Genomic DNA, 22,786 nt, shown 5'->3' with positions numbered 1-22,786 from the left:
AATAACAAACTTCATATACTATTCTACCAGGGATTTAAAATAACTTCTCAGTTTCCTATTATCTGCAACATTTTTTTCTTACTGAAGCCCGTTTTACCCAACATTACAGTACAGACCCATCACCAAATTCTCCCCAAATTTTTTTAAGCAGGGAAATAAGTAACATCAGCTGATGCCTGACAATAATTATTCCCACCAAAAGCATGTTAAAACAGAGATGCAGCTGAGATTTCCTATTAGCAGTGTGAAGGTAAAAACTTTGCACAGACCCAGCTATTAGCATGCCAAGTATCACACAAAAGAAATTCACAGATAAAGTTTAAATTACTTTTTAAATATAAGCTTAAAGTACCAAAATGCACAGTTACAGCACCCAGACAACCTTCACTTAGTCTTGCAATGACATCGTATTAACTATAATATTGCGGCACTTTAGTACCTGTAGTCTCAGCTAAAACTGAATTTTAAGCTTCATGTTGATTAAATAACTTTGTTAACATCAGTGTAAAAACATGCAGAGAAAGGAAGCGGGGGGCAAGTAAGGGCACTGGGACCCAGCGTTCAGCAGGGGGTAGCACACACTCTCCTGGAGAACAGTGTGCTGGTTTTCAGCATTATCACTTCCATCTCTTTCTGAAACGGCTCCAAATTTCTTGACAGGGTAGTACTATAAACGGTAGGATCCAAGCGCTGTCATAGTTTATTGGAAAACTTTCTTTTGACAAAATTTGCAAGCAAACTGACAGGCCTGTAAATGCCATAAAATGCAACCTTGCCACTTGAAGTTTTAGCACTAGTTGAAGTACTTGCAGAGCCTAAAAAGAACAGTCAGAACATGATCTCCCGATAGAAATCGAACCACCAACAATCAATCCTCACCTTCTACCTAGTTATTACAAGACTGCCCCAAATGGATGAACCATCTAAATGCAGATTCTTCAGGGTGGAATTCAGTTGCCTGCATGCCTAACAGCAGAGTGACAGTTTAGCTGCACCAGGGTGACCCATCTGACCTCCACCCACCACTCTAGAAGAGTGTTGTCTCCTGCAAATCCCGTGTCACTTCTACTAGGCTTGTATAGATGTCTCAAATATTACTGGGCACCTAAAAGAGCACTAGGAAAATTGTTTAACAGCTCTTTTTTTAAATTTTTGATTCACTGCTAGAAGTCTAACCTACTTACCTAAATGCATTCCAGGTCTATGCAACTGCACTGGAGCTCACAGTGCTTAATCACTACCTCAACTCTAATTTTCTGACAGTATCAGACTACCTACCACTGAGCAATTTCTTTGGCATTTCTCTAGCTCTCCAAAATCACWTATGTAACCATCCCATTCATTAGCCAGCCATTGAGAGACTCTTTACTTACTTTTGATACTTTCTTCTTTGAACCATCAGTACTTTCCGCTTCTTCATGTTCCTTAACACCTTGAGTAAGATTTGTGTAGTTGACCAACTTGCCAAGCAGAGATGACACTTTTGGTCGTATATCCAGTTCTTCCTGTGAAGGAAGACAACTAGTCAACTTCTGCAAGTTACAGCATTTATGAAAAGTGGCTGGGGTCACTTCCTTGATATGGCTCATGGCTGTGGCTGCTGGGAAACACACAAGGAAAGTCAGCAATGGAAAGAGTATTTTGTTGCGCCTGAACCACTGATCAGATGATGTTGTTTTCTGAAAGAAGGGCAACTCTGACAGGAAGGCCTACGGTAACAAGCCTGTAAGCACTCTTCTCCTCATGTGCTGCAAAGCATGAAGTACAACAATAAAAAAAGAACGCTGAGCTTTGGGACTGTAGGAAAACGAGCAACCTGTATCTTGCATGTATCTCTAATGTCAGCTTACATCAATAGATACATTTTTTATAAGGGTCAAGTTTCCAAATAAGTTAGATTTAGTGATCAAAGTTCCGTCATTGTAGGCATGCCTGTATTCTGATCGTGTTATTACAATTTTCAAACTGCATAATCTAATTCACATGGGTCTAGATAAAAATCCTGGAAGTTGTGTGCATGGAGGCCTTACATCCTCTATCTTTACTTTCTTCCCATCCAGCCTCTGCTTCTGAAAGTAATTTCAAGGACAAATCTATGGCTTCCTCTTGCAAACAAATATTTTCCTCAAACAAAACAAAACAAAACAGAGAAATAGCTAATCTGCAAAGAAACAAAATCAGAACAAAGTCATTCCTTTCCCCTTTCTCTCTGAAATTAAAATGTCTTACATGTCAAACTGGACAATAAGTAATGCATGGCAGAAAGAAACAACTTTCTACACAGGAAATAAAAGCCAATTAAGAGGGATTTCACTGTCTGGAGTTTGATCATATCTCCATATATCATTAGCAACTGTTTCTGGGAGGATCAGTAGGATTATGTGCCATTGTACACGATGCAGAAGTGACCCCAAATGGATAAATGGATGCCACGAGCTGGGGAACAGTAGTAGTGGGCAGCTGTTGTTAGACGAGGACAAGGTCAGCACAATGCTGCTGTTTTCATTCCAGAAAAATCTCTTGGCTCAGAAGCGTCTACACATTGATCCTTTTCCCCTTCTTTCCTCAGATCTTATCTATGGAACCTGCAGTTCCCATGTTTAAAACTCTGATTCTAGTATCTTCCAGAAAGTGTTTGAAATAACATGTGCTTCCATTCAACTGAGCAGCATGGCACTTGGGATGCTACCTGCTCCTCTGCCTCTTTAGTACCACGAAAACAGCCTACAGTCATGGTGCGGAACTGTTACTGTTTATGGAAGAGTGCATGACTAGTGGTGCATGACTAGCGAAAGCCACAAATTCCACAATACAGCCAACTGGCCATTACCTGCGAGCGAGTTTACCCTGGTCACAGATTTGCCATGCCTTGGAGGGAAGAGATACCAGAGCTGGCAGTGTGCTTCATAATCTTCTAGCTCAAGCACACTGCCATGCAAACATGGCTGTAGGACTTCCAGGGGGAGCTATCTAGTAGCAGGTTAGCTATACTGCTTCAGGCTCCATGTCACATAGCAGAACTCTGCTGGGGCCACCTTGGCCGGGTGCAGAACCAGCTCTGGTTCCCCTGCACCGAGTTCCCAGAATGGGAAACATCAGGCGCAAGCTGCAGAGATTGCTGTCAAGCTGTAACTAAGCAGCTCAGCTGGAAAGCAGCTGCAGAGCCATGCAAAGACTCTGCACTGCTCCCCAGTGCTCCAGGTTCTGGAAACTCTTTTTAGAAACTTGGTCTTAGTGCACCATGAGATATTTGTGCTTAATGCACTGCCAAAGCACACAGTCAGCGAGGTGAGGAAGAGAAGAAGGATTCTGCTGGACTCTGTGTGAGTCCAGCTGGCCTCCTGCATATGAGTCTGGAGCTCCTTACTCCCACGGGAAATAAATCACCTCTCTCTGCCTCACACTCCCAAGCACTTCTATTTGGGCTTTTTCCATCACACAGGCCATCCCAGCCCACCGGTACCTCAGACAACAGACATACACCCATAGGAAAGCATTCGGGCAGAATCTGTATTATTGATATGCTGCAGTTGTGATACAGGATACCCAAGCTAATTCAGGTACCTGAATTCAGGCACTGTCCTACAGAATAGGATGGACCTTCTCAACATGATAAATTAACCCATGCTAGTTTTCCACACTGATTAGCCCGCAGTGCCACAGCTTCACTATTTAAATACTTTGGTACATTGTGGACATATCTATAAACACACCAGCGGCCTTTAGGTACCAGATTCCCATGCAGCGACAGTCAGGAACTGACCCACCACCTGGATCTTTGCAATACTCCATCTTCCGTTGAATGATAAACACTATACACTCAATCCCTCCCAGCTTTGAAGATCAAGGACATTCACATCAGAAGTCTGAAAAACAGTTAGAAATTACCTCAAACAAGGCCAGATTTTTGTCATAGTAATCACCTCCCTTGCCAGCTTCCAAATTGTTGAGGAAAGGACTGTTTTCTTTATGGTTGCCATGACCTGCAAAGAAAGCAGAAGCAGGTTTCCATGAGTGTAGAAAGATCAAAATCCCAAGAAAGCCTTGTAACCTTGCCAAAAAAAAAAAAAGGGAATACATTTGTTTATTCAATTGAATGTTTCTTTTTAGCATGTAAAGTTATGCAAGAATATCAGTTTCAGCACGATAGCACATTCAGTCTCTGCTGCTACTGTCAGCATAGATTTATTGCTATTTCTAGTCCTCCCTTTTCATTAAAATAAGTACAATTTACAAGCAGGTCACAGTTGTGATGCCATCAGTGTCTTTATTTTCTAAAGTTTCCTCTTACAACTATTTCTTGTATAGAACTGACAAGTCAAGAGACAGTTCTTTTGCACTTGGAAATCACTACTAGTTTTAAAAGCAACTTTTGAGCAATACATCCCAACAGATTAGGCAGATCTAGTAAGACCAAACAATTCAAAGACTAGATTCTTTCAAGTTACAGCATTTGTAAATATTACCCCAAAAGTGTTATTCTTTTACTATGTCCACAATGTTCTAGACATCAAAACATGCATCCTTATGATGTCTTTTCTCTTCATTGAGCCTAACATCAAGTACAGTAACAGCACAAAGAACAATGAAAATTTAAAGAAAAAAAAAAAAACAAACACACACCGCACACAAGATAACCTAGTAGATCAATAGAGCTTTTCATAGTAAACAGCAACACTAAAAAATATATAAGGGCACTGAAGTACAAAATGGTCTCCGCAATAGAGAGATGAAATTGATTCCAGTATTCAGGCCTCTGAGCTGCGGCTCCCGTTAAAGTCTGAATGACAAACAAAACTCTTTTCTTTTGCCTAGAACTCTGCCCTCCCTGCTCATTCAGCCAAAATGAACTAAACAGGTTTCCAAGAGCATCTCCCAAAAAGAAAGTCAATCCAAGGAATACTCTTATTTCTATTTACAAAAGAAGTATCCACTGAAGAAACTGAAAATGAAAGGAAAACTTGCTCAAAGGAAAATACTGCAAGTTAAGGAAGTACTGTAGACTGAATACATAAGAAAAAGCAAGTAATTAAAGAGCTGGATTTTTTGGTGTATATTTTCAAAGATTAAGGTAATCAATTGAACAAGGTTATGCCAAATTATTTTTACATCATTTAGGTGAAAGTACATCCGCATTTTGAAATCTGAATTAACGTACAAAATGAACCTAACAGGCAAACAGAGGACTCCTCCTCCAGCACACATACTGTGCTGCTACAAAAGCAATTGCTACAAGCAAAAAGCAATGACCAAGTTCAGTGATAGCCTCACTAAGGGAAGGGGGGCATGGAAAGAAGCACTATTTGCTGGAAACTGCTCATAGTCACTTTGAGCAAAACTGTTGGAAAAGACATCCACAAAAGATAAAGGTGTTTTTAAGCTTCTGGAAGTAAACACTTAGCTGACCAAAAATATTTATAGAGAGCCATCAGTTGYGTTGGTCTATTACATTTCTGGCAACTCGGACTATTAGCACCACATTACTAATTAGCAGGTGCCTCACACTACTGCGCTCGTTTGCTGACCCCCACCTACACTTAAGAGATCTTCACATTGCTGTGTACTATAGAATTTTACAAGACTAAACAAAAAAGAACAAAAAAAGAAAAATCAGTAGGCGTAGCAACAGGCCATCAAAATAAAATGCTTATCAACTTCAAAGGCAAATATTCACTGAGCACAATTGCAAGAACCACTCGCTTGCTGCATTTATTATGTCTGAAAGTCTCCAGCAGCGAATGATGACGACAGAGATACTGCCCACTTCATTCTTCAAGACTTTGATCTGCACATAATTTCTCATTATTACACTTATCATATACAATAAGGTCACAACCAACTTTGCTCCCATACTAACTTCAGTGGACTCAATGTTTGGGGAGGGGGGGAAATCAGTCGTTTTTAAATCATTTCTTTGCTGACAGTTTTCCTTGTTCTTTCATCAGCATCTTGTAAATGCAGCTTAACACTACCTCAAAAAAGTATAAGGGCCGCTCCTTTATTTGCAATGCTTACAGAACCTCTTTTTAATGCAAAAATCACACTGTTGTCAATATAGCTCACATGTTCGATCTCAGGTTTTTTAAAAGAGGGTAACAATTGCTTTGCTCTCTTCAAAACTCTAAACCTCTCATTACCATTCTCAGTATAGGCTTTCCTTAGTTAAAAAAAAAAAAAAAAATTACTTCATACCTACTCTCTGAGCCTGACACAAAGACCAGTGCTTTAAGATGAATATTCAAGTTTAATCAGCACTAATTTTCAGATGCATCTTCATTTTAGCTCCAGTAAATTTTCCACAATTGCTCAAAAAGAGCGTCCAGTTCCTCTCATCCTCCATTTGCCATTTTTCAGCATCACCCAGATCCTTCTCATTGGCCTTCCACTCTGAATTTGACTCCTTGGTCTGCTTGCTCAATACATCTTCCCACACCCAGGAAGTCCAAGTAAAGCTAACTGCAGGGGAAAATCAGTAGGACTAGTGACTGGAATCAGAATATTGTTTCTGCGGTTGTTAGGGCATCTTTTTCTTTCTACGAAAAAGAGAAGATGACAGAGAAATACAGCTGGCTTTTCTCCACATTCAGAGCACTAGCTCTATCATCCTGAAAGTGCACAGAGATTATGAATTACTGTGCACAATGAAAAATCTAAGTGAGCTTTCAAACTCCGCGATCCTACTGATCCAACGACTTGTCACATTTAACCTTTTAATGCTGCACACTTACAACAGTAAGCAAAGAAGTTTATATTCAAGTTCATTACCAGGACATCCTATTTTAACTTCACCAGTGCGGATCTGGGTGCTGCAGAGAGGGTGTTCGAGTACTACAGCCCTAAGTTAAATGCAACCAATTACATGATAGCCAAAAATCACCTTCCCCGCAGTTGCATGTTCTGTGTAATCTGCAGTTTTCAGACATGCCCTAAACCACAACAGCAAGGCGCTCATCTCATTTTCTCTATTTGCACCTGYTTCCAACTTCACAAGTAAAACCTATGCAAGATGGCTCCATCTCCCCCACAAAACAAGAATCACAAATGTACTTTGACCATTTTCCAAAACAGAATACCATTTACTGCAGCAGAGAATACAATACATACTGAAATAAAATATTAGTCCAGCATATTCCTTCTGACAAGGAGCAACATAAATGAGCCTTCAAAGAGACGTACTTGCATGTGAAGAGCTTGTCATCTCCATGAGTTTTGGAACAGCGTGGAGGCAAGCTAGGAAAGCTACTGAGGGGAACTCTCGCCTCAGCTTCACATGAGGACCACTTACATCCTGAGGCATGAAATCTCCTGGGCAAGCACCATCATGGGACATGCTTAGTTATCAAGTCTTCAGTCTTGGACAGTAGCTATGTGATGTTAGTTTTCATGATGCAAGACTGTTTTGCAAGGAACATTTCTTAAAGAAAAAGCTATAAACTCTGCAACAGAGAATAATTTATTTTGCCTGAGTCCCTAATTAATCTTGATTTTTGAGACAGAGAAGCTATATGCCAAGTAGGTTACTTGTTTCACTGCTTCTTGGTCTTCATTATCTTTCAATAATTAAGGCATTTTACCTCTGAATGCTGCCAGTTCACTTCCAAAGCAGATAATTCTGTCTGCAGCCATCACTGCAATTACGCAGTTTATCTAAACATCTCCATCACAGTTTACTGAGCTTCTTAGAGCTTCCCCCTACTCAGGTATGCATACAGGTCTCTAAAACAAGGTTTTTCACCCTGTGGATCACCTGGGTTCTATAAAACAAAGATGATCCATACAATAAAACCTAAAAATTCTATGCATGCACACTCCCTCATGTGCAAACAAGTCCACAGGAGAGAACAAAAGCAATAATTAGTTGTCCCAAATTTGCCTAATTTTTATTTTGTTGTCAAGAGAAAACCCTGCAGCAAAACTGTACCAGATGGTCTGTGGACTTTTTTCTGTTCTTTTCCAAAAAGTTTGTTGTTCTTATTTAAGAAAAAAAAAAAAAAGAAGAGGAAGATGGAGAACAGTATTCACATTACTGCTTTACTTCTGGAATGGAATTAGGTTAGAGCCGGTTTCATTGCTAGAGCACTCCACGCACAAGTCTTCTGTGCTAGCTGCTGTGTTTTCTTTAAGAAGTGGGGGATAAAAACAGGAATTTAGAGAGATGTACAGACAAAACATATGTATCAAAGTAACTATAACAAAGACAGATAACTAAGGATAAATTAAAACTGAACAATTAGGCACAGTGAGACTACCATAAAGACAGACACAGAAGCTTCCCAGTGATAAGGTCTGCTCAGCCAGGCTCGTAAGAGAATAATTACCCATTGTAACAAGCTGGCAGGACGAGCAGGCTGCGTGACTTAACCTGTCAAGGTTGTCTTCTCCGCTGTTTTCAATTTCTGAACTTCCTCAGAAAGAAGTTACCACTCCCCTGCTTCATCACGCTCAGTTAAATAAGTAGAAATTGATACATCTTAAAACACCTTCAGATCTTTCCATTTGGACATGACTAACTCAAAGACACTCGCCTAGTTCTTACAGAGGCTCCACCAACCCAACAAGTCAAGGCAGGCTGGAGGCACAGATGGATATAGTCTGACTAACTTTAGTCTAGCCAGCACAGATAACATGAGCAGTGAAGAAATGGCAATGCTAATCAAGCTGTGGTAAGACCTAATACAAAAAAACAAAAAAATTCCCAGGAGGGCTGTACTGCGATTACAAACGTGTGCCACCTCACTTTCACAGACACGTATCTGTGCTAATTAAACAGAAGTCGGTAGAGGCACACACATCACGCTCCCGTCACACCCCCATTCACGGCATCTCGAGAGGAATGCCCAGACTAGCAGACGTGCTTTGCAGGGCTGGACAAAGCTGCACGTGCTGTTACGACCTGTGATGACGGCATGCAGAGCTGCCATAATTCTCTCTACTTGAAATTTCAAGAGCTGCATCTCAACTGAGGAGCTGAATTTCTTCAAAGAATTTTAGTGTGACTAAAGAGCTGAACTGAAAAGCCAGGCTTGAGAAAGAAAGAAATCTATTGGTTTATTTACATCTTTATGACTGACAAAAAAAAAGCAGTGAATTACTAGCAAGTCAGAAACTCAGAAGAAAGCCCAATACTCCTCCCTTCAACATGATTTAATTTCTGGAGCAGTAGAAGAGCTATTAACTTATTTTTAATTATATTGTGCATGTACAGACTCCTTGGCATACACCATAGTAAAAATATTTTTGTAATGAAACAGGCTACATAGCACATACCACCACTTCATTCTGTCATTCAGACAGAATTTTACTATGCCTATTTTATATGCATCACTAGTCACAAAGCCTGTGGTACCTAGGGATATAAACTGAGAAATTTTCATGCACAGGGAACATCTCAGACTTTTTCATTAAAAAAAAATAATAATAAACCATAGTTCATATTTTCAATATTCTTCCTATAAATAAAACTGAAATTTCAGAATAGAAATTAGCCTGGCTACCCAAGCGCTTGGTGTCGGATTCCTTTAACCTAATTTCATCTATCTAAACAGCAGGCATTTACGCTCAGCTAATCACGCAGGCTCACTCTGCAGTCAGAAAGAGACGGCCCAATTAGCTGATCCCTGGAGTGCCTCTCCTGCACAGGCATCTTGGCATGCTGCAAATTCTCTCTGAAGAGAGCCTAACTTAAACAAAACATAATTGATAGATGGCTTAAGGTATGCAAAATGGATCTCTCTTTGGGGGAGTTAGTTCCGTTTGGATAACCTCCTTACACTTCTGCAAATTTTCAAGAGCCAAATCTTCTGGAAATTCCTATACAACTGATAATTACGGCAGAATTCAGTTTGAATTTTTGCCCAGGAGACATAACAAATTTGCTAGACTTACTGTTCCTGTGCTTTTAAGACCTGGAAGCAAAAGCATAGACTCAAGATAGATATTCTACAGCAGGAAAAGTTACAGGAGCAATGGGATAGCCGCACACAGAATTCAGGTAGAATTATTTTACAGTTTTGTTTCTTGCATTACTAAATAATTTTATTAGCCACTAAATGATTTTCGTGAAGACATTTGTTCACAGGCTTAAGGATAAAGTCCTAACAGTAAAAAGCTTCCCGTGTCCATTTTCATTACTTTTTTTTTTTTTTTTTTTTTAATAAAAAGGAACTGTCTTAACACGGTTCTTCACAAGCAATTTCCAGATGCTAACAATGATACAATCACTCCTCTGAATACTTGTACCATAATATAAACTTTGTTTCCCCTCAAAAGGCTGTGCTATGTTCAGGTACCTTTCTTCTCATCTTCCAACAGCAGCAAAGCTGCCTGCAAAACAAAGTATCATTGAAGATGATAAAACCCTAAACAAGTTTCTTGACCTTTTCCTAGCAGTTCAAGAACCCGGATATCTCCATTGGTAGTGCAATAACGAACAGAAAACTGTTAGCTACAGTTCATCTAACACCTTGGAGACACGCCAAGGAGAAAATAAGGGGGAAGAAAGGATAAGCCATATATTCCAGGTCGACCCTATATTTTATGAAAGCAGAGGACAACGCTGTGCTAGATAACAACTCACGCAACAGCAAGGCTGTGTGAGAGGAGAGAAGAGTAGAGTTGAAAGGGCAGAGCTGTGATCTTTACCTGGCCGCTTTCAGGCAGCAAAGAGATGCTCTGTATTTTAAACAAGGGCTCAAGCTCTACTGGTTGCACTGACGACACTGAACTCTCACATGCCAGATGCAGACACGTGCTTCCGTCAGCCACTGCAGCTTAAGGCCAAACCTATTGACGCCCACAGGTATTTTAAGAATATAATGTGTTCATTCACAGTTTTAAGATTAATAGCTAACAATATTTACTTCACTGCAAATCACCACTGTCATTAAAATTCTGTGTTTACTGGACTTTCCAAGCAAGTAAAGGTGGACCATTTAAAATTCATTACACAGTACACCRCAGATAACATGTATGTATTTATAACCAGAAACAGCTTTGGTATCTGCTAAAGATGTACAACGCACAGTTTTACAAAAATATGTGAAAAGCTATACTGTCGGTAACATGACATTAATTCCTCTGAAACAGTTCCGAATTCAGAAGACTGCATTTGTTTGTGTTTTACATGAAAGAAAAGGCCAAAGCTGTCCCAGACAACCACCTAGGCAGCAATCGGGCAGTACCAGAGCATGGAACTGAGTGCACAATTAAGGCACAGATCTTGTGATTTCTCCCTCCATAAACATGTCTGCAGTTGCAATCAGAGTTTTACTGTACTCTGCAAAATTAGACTACAGAACAGTTTTACCAATCAAGTTGACTGATACTACAAAACTCAAAGAATTTAACAATTTAATAATTCTGTGTTTCAGAAAGTCCCAGGATTTTCTTCTTCAGTTAAGATACAAAGGTACCTTCAAAACACTCTAAACCTTCGTGGTTATTAATATCCGCACGAAGTACTTACCCTTTAGCAATAATTCTTTGCCAATTTCAGTAGTTTTGTTTACCATTATTCTTCTTTCTGCTCTTAGTACATGCTTTAGTAAATGCCTTCTCTGTGAAGTCCTGAGGATCAGGCAAGTTTAATAATACCGTACTCCCAAAATAAATTTTTTCTGCTGCCTCTGACAAACTGACTGCTGGTTGCAATGCTGAATGGGACTCGCTCTCTCTCTCAGGAGGCAAAACAGTTTCTTACAGAAAGCTAAACCGACATTGATGTAATCCTGACACTATAATCCTTTCAACAGCAACAAAATACATACGTGTCAGGATCTTACTGAAAATGTTACCTGTGAAATCCAGACCCAGCCACAGCTAAGAGGCAGACTGCCAGTTGCTTGCACACCTATTTGGAAGAGTATGTGCCACAAACCTGCCACTTGCCAAGTGTGAATCAACAGCGTTTTCAACTTGCCAATGCCATGAGAAGTGTAGCTGTGCGACACTGACCCTCCAGGCATCCCCGCTTCAAAGTGAAAACAGTGATGTCTTTCTTTCCATCTTCAATAATTACTACTACCATTACCCACTAATGGATGAATCATATGAAAGATCACAAAAAGCATCAGTATGACGAAATGAAGGGTTATACGAGATAAAGAAGTAGATATGAACTTAATGATTTTAAGTAGTACATAATTACCAGAACACTCTCCATTCTACTCATTCATAACAATGTACTCTGGATACCTCCAGCACCACACTGAGAACATCTACAACATACAGTAGATGCAATCACCAAGAATGCCTGTGTGATTTAAAAAGCCAAGTGACTTTTGAGAAACTGGATTTAGGAACTCACATTGCTTAAGAGCTTTCACAAAATTGCTCAGCATTGTCAGCTGAAAAAAGCATACTATAAAAACAACCTTTGTACTTCACTGTAATCCACTTCAGAGGTTCTTTCATGTGGAATGACTCCAAATCATTCCTCATGACTATCTTTCCTGAAACTCAGTCCCCTCACACGCATGAGGGCATCTCAGATACAGCACACCCTGTATCAAAATACAGGAAGAAGCATTTTAACATTTTCCCCATCTCGGATAAGGCCTCTTAACTTGCAGAAGAATGTTCTCATTTTCTCTGAGACACAACACACACCTATGAGACCAGCATACAGTGTTGTATGTGATATTTAATTCGCTCTCTCTGATATCAAATTCAGGAAAATGTTTTCAGTCTGGTACCCACTCCACTGACCATGGCTGCACAATAAGAATGACGATGGAATAACAAGAAAATAATTGTTTTTCAGACAGATCCGCTCCTTTGTCCAGCTCGCCGCTCAGCCAGAGAAACAGCCGTGCAGGCGCAAGGACACAGTGAGAACAAGCAGCTGGGAACAACGATCATGAAGCCTGGGCATTAACCAGCTCAAAAAGCTCCCTGCAGAAAACAAGTAGAACAGTAGAGGAGATATGGGTCAGATTGCCAAGTATCTCCAGACATAACTAAAAATGGTTTAGTTACTCTGAGAATTTTCACCTATTTATTTTCAATGCAATACATACTATAAAATGTACATAATGGACAATTACTATCTATTCCTGTAAGACAGTGGAAAGGCATCTTTTTTTACTGATTGCATCTTATAAGCCCTGAATGTTTCATTAGTTTTCAATTAAATTGTATAAAGAGCACTAAATGTCAGGTTTTTCACACATTCGAGGAGTACTTCATTCCATGTAAAAACAGAGCGTGTGAGAGATTTTTATCTTAAGTTAAGGGGGGGGGGGTAAGAGAAAGAAAAAGAGCTAAGCTTGGACATGATCTAAGGATGAAGATCCAACCCTTCAGCATGGAGTCCTACAAACATCCAAGACTCACAGTCATCCAGGACATAATATTTAAAGAGAGAGTGCTGGAAAAGACAGGGCTAATCAGAGAATTCTCCAAGCAAAGGAGGTCACTCCATCCATACTCAAAATTTTAGTGGGTGGAGGGTGCTCTAACATTGTACATACAGTGAACAACAAACTGCACTACTTGAAAAACACATATACATATATTCACGCACACATTTTTAGAAAGACCTCAGAGGTCCTCTAAAATGGCAGAAACTATTGCACAGTGTGCAACATATACCATAGACCAAGACAAAGCTAGATACCTGGAAAGGCCACAATGGCTTTTATTATCACTTTACAAGAAGTTCATTGTGCATGATCATCACAGCAAAATGAKAACATCACGTTGGCTCAGGGGAATTATTCATCGGGGAGTGGGCAACATTAGATCACTTGTCATCTGCTCCAACGGTCAGAAATTAAATCAAACATATGCAATAGAATGCAAGTCACTGGAAACTCAGGGACATAAAACAGTGAGCTTAACCCTGCTAAGCATATACTTGTACCACAACATCTAGAATACAGTATCTTCAAAAAGGTCAAGGGCAAAGCATCACAACTAGATTATTCTCTGTGTTGAACTGAGTTACAGCTATAAAGCTCCCTGAATATACACTAAAGGAGGGCATCTTAAAATAAGGTAGATAATCATCCCACTGTCTGGTTACACAGTATTGGGATGTAGCAAATATAGATCAGCTATATTTCTACATCATGTCTGGCTCTGATTTCCCTGAAATTAATCCATGATGTTGCCACTGCATCCTCTGGAACATATGGTAACATCAAAAGCGGACAGTTTGTTTCCATTTGGGCAAAGCAGCCTTGATATAAGTTACATCTATGCAAGAATTGCATTTGGATAAGCTTGGCAAGGGTTGGTTTGTGATGCTCTAGAAACAACTATGCCTTGGAGAGCATGTCACAGCACCAGGAGGTGGAACACAACTCATGAGTCAAGAGAAGGGATGGGAAGAGATCCAGGTGGGTGGAGGACAGGAGTACTTTAAACTAGTATTGCTGCTCAACACTTCATATTGTAAACAACCACAAACAAAGCACTAAGTAATAACCTTTGCGGAAGAAAAACAGAAAATACGTGGGAGCAGTAAGTTCTTAAATCAGACCTACAGAACTCAGTAGAGAACCTCTACCTTTGTCCTCTCCATCAACTCTGGATACAAGGTATATAGGATAGCAAGAGAAGTGAAAGTGATGTCAGTTACTTTATTTACAATTGGATCAGGAGGGCAAAGCTCCTGATTACAAAAGGTAAAAAGTAGAGTAGAAACCGAAACGTGCTGTCTTCCTTCAGAGACAGCAGCAGCTACACTATCTTCTTGAATTGCTCTAAGTGCTGACTCAGATCTGACCTGGCACCCGGAAATCCAGAAGTGGACTTCGCACACATTAACTAAGCCCAGGGCTGCTCAGGTTGGGAGTACGCACAGGGTCATAACACAAAGTAGAGTTGCTATAGATAGTTTTATGAAAATCAGTTATACTCCAGGGCATAAAATTTGTGTTTTACTGCAGCAATCAGCAATTTAAAGTATGCAAGAGCAAGTCTCAACAAGCCTGCCCTCCTCAACAGTTACCCTAACTCAGCAAATGGGCAGCTTCTACGGGCGCACTGTAAGGATCTTATTTCCCTTTAAAATGGAAGTGAAGGGCAGAAGGCTGGATGGTCTAACTTGTTTCATAATAGGGAGATCTCTGTAATGACTGAATGATGTTCTAAATAACCGCTCATAAAATATATATATATTAAAAAAAATTGCCGAGTATTGCTAGGAGATCAAAATGAAGGATGGTGATTAAATTGCACAGAAAACATACACTCTTTTTCAGCCATATGAACCTGAAGCAGAGATGACCTATAGAGAGCACAACATGCCTCTGTCGTAAACACTTCAGCCTGCGTCACCTCTCCTCTCCCAGGATCTTGTTATACAATCTCTGTCACAGTTCCCTTTGAGCCAGCTTCCAACATTAGCTTATGGATTTGATTCTAATTTTTGAAGTAATCAGTGGATTGCATCCTAGTTATATGACAGACCACATGTCAATCAATGAAACACTGGGGCTTCTAGGACATTGCAGGTCACGCTGGTCAGGAGAATTAGGTTTTCCAGATTCAAGGGGATGGACCTGTGGAACAAACTTCCAGGGGATGCTGGGCAAACTTGGCACCTGAATAACATTCGAAATGCTGCTAAGTCATCCCCTACAACAAAGAGACAAACAAACCAGCTCCCCTGTCTCTGCGCAGAGCACCGTGACCGCCAACGCAAAGGCGGCAGCGGGCCCCCAATGACGGCTGCCCCACGGCTGCAGCAGCAGTCTCCTCCCGCACCCTGCCCTGGCCGCCAGCCCACCACTCGGACCCAGCCTGCGCGGGGCCACCCGGGAGCGCCGGCCTCCGGTCTTCCCCCCTGCAAAACAAATGCCATTTCACTTACATTTCCGACAAGTCTGAGGCTGCCTCCGGTGAGCAAGGCATAGCTAACTTGGCAGTTCTGTCAAGCGATCAACCTTCCCCATTCATCCATAAGCTAATTGAGTCAAAGCTTTTGGGGGCAATTAGCCTTTTATTCCGCACATCAAACCCCACCTCTCTGTCCTACAGAGAATGAAGATCAAAAGACAATTAAAAAAAAATTCCAAGTATTTTTAATAACATCAAATATTTTGAAAAAATGGGCTCCCAGCACTGTCCTAACCTATACCTCTGTTGCTCAGACATGAATTAGGCTGCTGGAAAGAAACAGTCATCTTTTCCAGTCCAAACCTAAGATGTACTACAAAAACTAAATCCCTAACACACAACCTATCCGCAGGAATGCTACCTCCTTAACTCCAGTAACCTTTTTTTAAATGGTACAGAAGTGACAGTTTGAGACTCTGGAAACAGTGTTTAAAATAAGAGCACACACTCAGGACAAATAGGCAATATTTAGAGCTTACAAAATAACCCCCAACAGGCGTGCGGAGGATAATAGAAGGAAACACCACATAACAGCATACAAGAAGCCACCCCATCCAAAATCTCAAGAGAAACCTACCATACACACATTATAAAATCTGTATTTTTCCTGGTCATGTAGACTTTTTATGTTTAAAGCAAAAACATATTGACTATATCCTCAAGTATTTGACTTTGCAAAAAGACTAGTAACTTTTGTGTGGCATTCTGTTCCTTTGCTTGCTTGAAAAGGAGATATTGTTTGCTTCCATTCACTACAGCAGCCACTGTGAGTGACAAAATCCAAGTATCCTGAAAGAAATCCTCCAAAGGTGCTCAACTGTAAGAAAACACAGAACTAATGGCAGCCCTCAATACTACTCGGTGCTAAGGGATCACTTGGCATTATTTAAACAAATGTGTGTTGAAACGTAGTAACTAAGAAAAAGGTTTTACTAAATCAAATAGAAAAAAAAATACTGAAATTTTCTGATCTGTCAAAATGAAGGTCAGCTTAGTACAATAAGAAATACAAAGTTTACCTGTGAAGGACCTGGTGCAAAGGTTACTGAAGACAGTGGAAATATTCCTAAAAACATAATTCCAATAGGCTTTAGACCATGTCTTAAGACTGTGTATTTTTTCTCCCTAGTCCATGTCACTTAGCAAAGTATTTTATAACTTTGAACCAAGGAGTTAAAGAAAAAAGACCGTTGATCAAATAAATCTTGCTCCCACAGATTGGCGATGATAGCCATTTTTCTATAACATAAATCAGTCTGCATATTAAATTCTCTGTTACATCACAGTCAAGAATAAGTGTAAACTTTTAACTTTTTCTTGGAGGGGAAGGGAAAACTTACCAAATTCAGCTTTTCTCTCTGTGTGGCACTGGATGTCCCCCATTCTGTAACATGCACTTAAGAAGAAAGCAACGAGCACTAAGTATGATTTTCTTCAAGTTTTTTGTTCTTCTTTAGCTAGTGGCATTTATCATGCTTGGCTACATTTTCTAGCCAATGAAGCTGCAGAGTATCTTAATCCCCATTTTACGTGGAACTTCATAGCAATTGCCAAGTTTAAGCTTTACATTGAAGAGCATGCAACCACGCGGTTTTTTTTTATTTTGCTGCAGCAGAAGGAAGAAAGGAAGCATCACTATTTCCATTAAGGAAGTGAAACACTGAAGAAACTTGCAAGGGAGAACAGAATAAAACAAACACAAACCAATTTTATATACAAGAGAGAGACGTACCACAAACACAAGATAAGAAACCTAATAATTGATTTGAATTCCTTTAGAAAAGTGCAGAGATGGAATAAAAGATACAGTTTTAGCATGTAAAAAATTCTTACTGGTGACTGAAGTTTGAAAGTGGTGCTCAGCAAACCAAAAGCAGCATGCACTTGCAGGTATAATTAGATAGAAAATCGATGTCTTTTCATGTGCAATTGCTTAGCCTTCTAACACAGGTGTTCTCCTAAGCACAAAAAAATAGCAGCTACACAAGACTGGCATAGGGTTTTTTTTGTGTGTGTGTATTTTTAGTTTTTTTGCCACATACAGACCCACCCACATACACTTACAGGAGTTGCTTTTAATTCGCTTAGACATATCAGAAAGATGCTTCCCAGAGCTTTTCCAAATAACTGAAATACCAGAGAACCCACAAAAAGGCCCATGTTTTTCTATATTTAGCTAAGTCATCTCCTGGCCGCCCAGCAGCTGGCACTGAGATGCCCTTGGTGCCGGACAGCTGCAGCCTCACCAGTTCCATCTTAATCACTGCACAAGTTAGAAGACATATGAGAGACATGCTTAGTAGAAGAAACACTTATGAACTCTTTTATCAAAGCAAGCATTTTTATAGATGAATTAAACCTGACAAAACCGCATGCTACTAAAAAACCTCTAGAAACTTGAGGCACTCTTGAAACTCACTAAAATAAAGTTCTTACTCTCCAGGTCTCAGGGAAATTCTTGCTTCCAGGTTGTGTGAACCTTCAGGAAGAAAGTATATACCATCACCTACCCAAGTGTCATATGCAACCAGTCAAGTCACAAAGCACTTCTCCACTCTCATTTTTCACATACCACACTCTTATCTTCCCTTATCTGCAGCAAGAGTCCACTTATCTATGCACCTGTATTGTTGAAAAAGGTATTCTGGAGCTTAGCAGTGCTATCAGTGCTTTGCTAATCGCAGGCTACACAAACAGAAGAGAAAACAAAGATGACCATGCTGTTAAGACCCCTTTCAAGATCTGCATTTCCAATGATAACCATTTCTGTGTATCCTAATTACATTTATAGCGGAAGGGAATAACTCAGATCAAAGTACCTCACAATTTTGTTTATGAAACAAATACTGATATACATTCAGCACTCACGGGACACCTCTAAAACCAAAGTTACACAGTAAACTTTACAGAGAGGGAAAACGGAGATGCCAAGCTTGATGCAATAGAACACCTTGCTCATCAAAACGACTGAAGTGAAGAAGATACAGCTTCCGTACTATTTTCAACAAGTCAGTAGTACACAATCACTGGAAGAGACAGTCCAGTGACATTAGGGTAGCAGTGTACTTCTGCTCTGTTAGTTTCCTCCCAGGCAGCTCAGAGCTTCTGCCTGGACTCCCCGACTGCTTCCCAGACCCTCTTGCGCAACTTCCTTCTACAGCTTTAAGGCACCATGGAGAAGGCTGAACGAAGACGCACGTTCTACAGAGGTTAGGCAAAAATACCCTGCTGTGACTACTGTAACAGTGCTTTTTACCCATATTGCTGCTAGCAGGAGTTCCTACTTGAATTTTAAACAACCTAAAATATATTTGGACATATATTTCTGTCACTTTTTTAGCTGTGGTATCTAATTCATGATATGACTAATTTTATCTTGTCTCTGGACTTTGCCAAAACACCTACATATAAGAATTAAGTGCTTTATAAAGGAATTTTTTTGAATGATTCATGCATCTTCATTAAAAGTATTTTCAGACATATTTGGTGAGCTATATTTCAAGTCTTATGAGCAACTTAAAACTTTTTCTAGTAAGTCACCCTGTATTAAAAAACAGGGAATTGGGAAGAAGATTAAAGTAAAAATATGCTGCTGTCACACCAGAACTTCCATTACCAGTCTCCTCCAGTTTGAAAACAGCTTATTGCAACTCACCACCATAATCTATTGCTGCACAAGGACACTGTAGGTACTAATACAGACTGTAATCATGAGAGAAAGGTCTCAAGCCTAGTCAGAGAACTGGGGGCTGAAGGAAAGCCATGTGATAACAGGAACATAAGCAGAGCAATTCATTGGCAAAAACCAAGGGTGGCAGCTGACCAAAGTCAGTTAGTGACACCAAGCTGATTAGCGTCTCACTTCCACAAACGAAAGTCACAGGAAGATAAATAATTTCCCACAGGACGCATGACATTGCTGCGCTTCAGTCACCAGGGTCCAAGATCTCTGTGGAGCCGAAATCCTTATAAAAGCAAAGCTTTTCTGTTTTTCTAAACACTATTCAGACCCCACTTTCCTTCTTCTTATCCTGTGTACCCAACCTAACATGCTGGCATTATTTCAAAGACAGAAGAGATGCCAAATGCACATTTCTCATCCCTACCGATCCATAAAGCAGGGCTCACATGTTTATCATACGATCATGGATAATTCTTCATGCTTCTTTTTCTAAATGGAAGATGTCAAAAACTATTATAAGCAGTGGCAGTAGGTAGAACCTGCTTAGCCGAAAAAGGCTGATCTTATTCACAAGCAAGCACTGGAGCTATCTGTGAAGCCTAAATTATTACACATCAACTAATGTATTCTCATGCAAATGGTTGGCAAATTCTATCACAGAATGTCCTCATCTCCACAGTGTTTAGATGAGGCCTCATCACTTGGTATCCCAAATAAGGCAGAACACAGAAAAAAAGCATTCAAAAACAAGACCATGTTGTCACAAATAAAGGTTGGGGTGAAAAGGTCAGAGGGAAATTAGAATCCACCAGAACCATAAGCAACAGCTTGAGAGACAGTGCAAGGAGCACTGAAACAACAAAGCCCTTGCTCCACCTGCTATTATAGACAGTTATAGACAGAGTTATATTACTATGATAAACCACATAGTTGAAGGACCATATCATTACTCAGTCGCTTTAACCCATCTCCACTCAGAATGAGCAAACCCAAGAATTCTTCAAATGAGGTTCTTACTAGCAAGCTGCTAAAATAAACACTTTCCTGGAGAAGATTCAGAAGAATAACTCCAGTAGCCAATCTCCCATACTGACTACAGTGGCATTACTTGATCACACAGAGAGATCAGACGATGAGCACGTACAGTTCAGGCAGCCCTGTGTGCATTCACACAGCGCCAGCGTGAACAGTACATACTCCGATAGGGCCACAAACTAAAACTGTGGAGCACTGCACTCATTTCAGAGTTACCTTACCCAGAACCAGGGTCCCACCACGAACAACAAATCCCTCCACAAGCCCCAAAATCAGCTGCCACAGAAGGCTCTGGAGAGCCATTTTCTCCCCTCCAGCCCACAGGCTCCAGCCAGTGCTACACAGCTGTGACACTCTGTCTTCAGCAGGAGCTTCCCGTCTCCACCACGTCACATTCTTAACGCTGCCCGCGTGGGCGAGTCTCCTGGACTCTGCACAGGATGTGGAAGGAGGCGCCAAGAAGCAGAGGAATAGCACCAGGGGGTTCGGATTCCCCTCCACAGAGCCGCAGACCCATGAAATCTAGCAGGAGACAGAGAAGGCTGGTGGGGAAGAGCACGCTTGTCAGTACAGGTAACCAAAGCAATATATCTTTATACGCATGCCCTGAGGATATGAAACAACACTTAATTACTCTGAAAGTAAATTAAAAAATAGTAGGCAGTTACAGTTCAAACAGAAACAGAGCTTAACAACCATACATTAATAGAGATGTTATGAGATATTTATCAGTTTAAAAATAAAGGGACTCAGCTAATTTCCAGCAGCACAGTTCTTGTGCAAGTTTGAATAGCAGCACTGACAAGACCACAGCTTGTCAGCTACTGACAGACCAGGACGGGGAGCTGAATATCCAAACGACAGGCAATTTGAGTTGACCTTCCTTCAGTAACCACGGCAGTAGCTTCCAGAAGTCACACTTACTAACCAATGGCCAAAGCCAGCTAATGGAGGAAGTACTCTGCCAAGTCTCCACTTCAACCTGCTGAGATGGGTGGAAACCACCTATTTGCATTACTGTCATATATATTAATTGTATGTTGGGTAACCTGAGGTTAAAACATAGCTTTTTATGAAAAAAAGCCAAGGCCTTGCATAGCCTTTAGGGATAGAGCCTCAAATTAATTCTGTGATAACAGACATGTTGGGAAAAGAAATTACGTTTCATCATTCCAAAATGGCCACGCTAGAACTTGAAAGAATTGATATAGGGGACATTAGGCTTACGTAAGCCATTTACTAACAGAAATTGAAACCTAAATGTCCTTTGAAAACTGAGTAAAAAGAAAAAATCTACCTATTGGAAACTGAGGTACAGCTTCATCGAGAACTGAACAGGGCGTCAAGCCACGAACCAGACCTTGGTGCCACGACAATTCCGTATCCCACTCGGCAAAGTGACCCTTTTTTCTTCCTCAAGCCCAGGCCTGAGGAGAGCTGGCTCCCTTTAGGGACTGTTGTGCATCTCATAATGTCGTAAAGCTTCTGCGAAGTGTGACTGCCGGGCGAGGAACTCGGGTACTTACTGACTTCTCTCTTATTGCTGGGAATCACCCATGATTCACCAAGAGCGAGTCAGATTCATCTGCCGTGTGCACGACACAGTCCTTTTCCTGAAGGATACAGTACTAAACACAACCAAGGCAGGAAAAAAAAAATAACAGTTTGCTCTCCCAGTTTAAGCCTCCTTCCTCCAGTCACCGCAAACACCCGTTGCATTTAGACGGATTTACACCTAGAAGCCTCAGCGAAACACCACGGCAGGCCGAGCACCGACACTAGCTGCCTAATTAAGAAAACGACTCTCGCCACCCCAAATCCCCTCCCACGGACGTCATCCTCTTCTGCAACTGGAACAAACTAGCCGCTAACCAAAGGCGGCGATGCCCGACACAACGGTGGTGGACGCGACCCCAACGCGCCGCGCGGGTACGCGCCGCGGCGCCGCGCCCCGGGCCCGGGCGGCGGTTTGGCTGGGCAGAGGCGGTTTTCAGGGTTACATAAGCAGGAAGAAGCGAGCGGCCGCCCGAGCGCTGGCTCCTTTCACCGAATTCCCCGTTACCGGCCTCTCCGGGCTGAGGGGCAGCTCAGGCGCCCGGACGCCGCCGCGCGGCCTCTTCCGCCTCGAGAAGCGGCGCCCCGCGCGGGGCGGCGACGCCGGTGCCGGCCGGGAGCCCGGGGCCGCTCGGTGCCTGCGCCTCGGCGGGAGCCCCGGGCGACACAACG

At 41.2% G+C, this 22,786-nt stretch overlaps 1 protein-coding gene across 7 annotated transcripts in view; it reads right to left on the bottom strand.

Annotated features, from left to right (window-relative positions):
• SLC12A4 (solute carrier family 12 member 4) overlaps positions 1–21,016 on the bottom strand; it is a 48,146-nt gene extending 27,130 nt beyond the window's left edge. For 3 of the 7 annotated variants that reach the window (XR_003253991.1, XR_003253992.1, XM_026068785.1), the window contains exons 1-3: positions 20,782–21,015; positions 3,889–3,983; positions 1,374–1,505 (exon numbers count right to left, since the gene is read on the bottom strand). Coding sequence is in view for 5 of the 7 variants with exons in the window: in XM_026068785.1 (XP_025924570.1) it covers positions 1,374–1,505; positions 3,889–3,983; positions 20,782–20,863 (309 nt within the window). In the remaining 2 variants the exon portion in view is untranslated. Of the gene's footprint in view, positions 1–1,373; positions 1,506–3,888; positions 3,984–4,623; positions 4,679–17,183; positions 17,242–20,781 lie in introns of those variants that run through there. The other 4 variants (XM_026068786.1, XM_026068787.1, XM_026068788.1 and 1 more) reach the window with 3 other exon arrangements.
• Between the last annotated feature and the right edge of the window lie 1,770 nt (positions 21,017–22,786).

The sequence above is a fragment of the Apteryx rowi genome, unplaced genomic scaffold (assembly GCF_003343035.1).
Source record: "Apteryx rowi isolate R43461 unplaced genomic scaffold, aptRow1 scaffold_28, whole genome shotgun sequence".
In the NCBI taxonomy this organism is placed as follows: Eukaryota; Metazoa; Chordata; class Aves; order Apterygiformes; family Apterygidae; genus Apteryx; species Apteryx rowi.
This window is presented reverse-complemented; position numbering and strand designations above follow the sequence as displayed.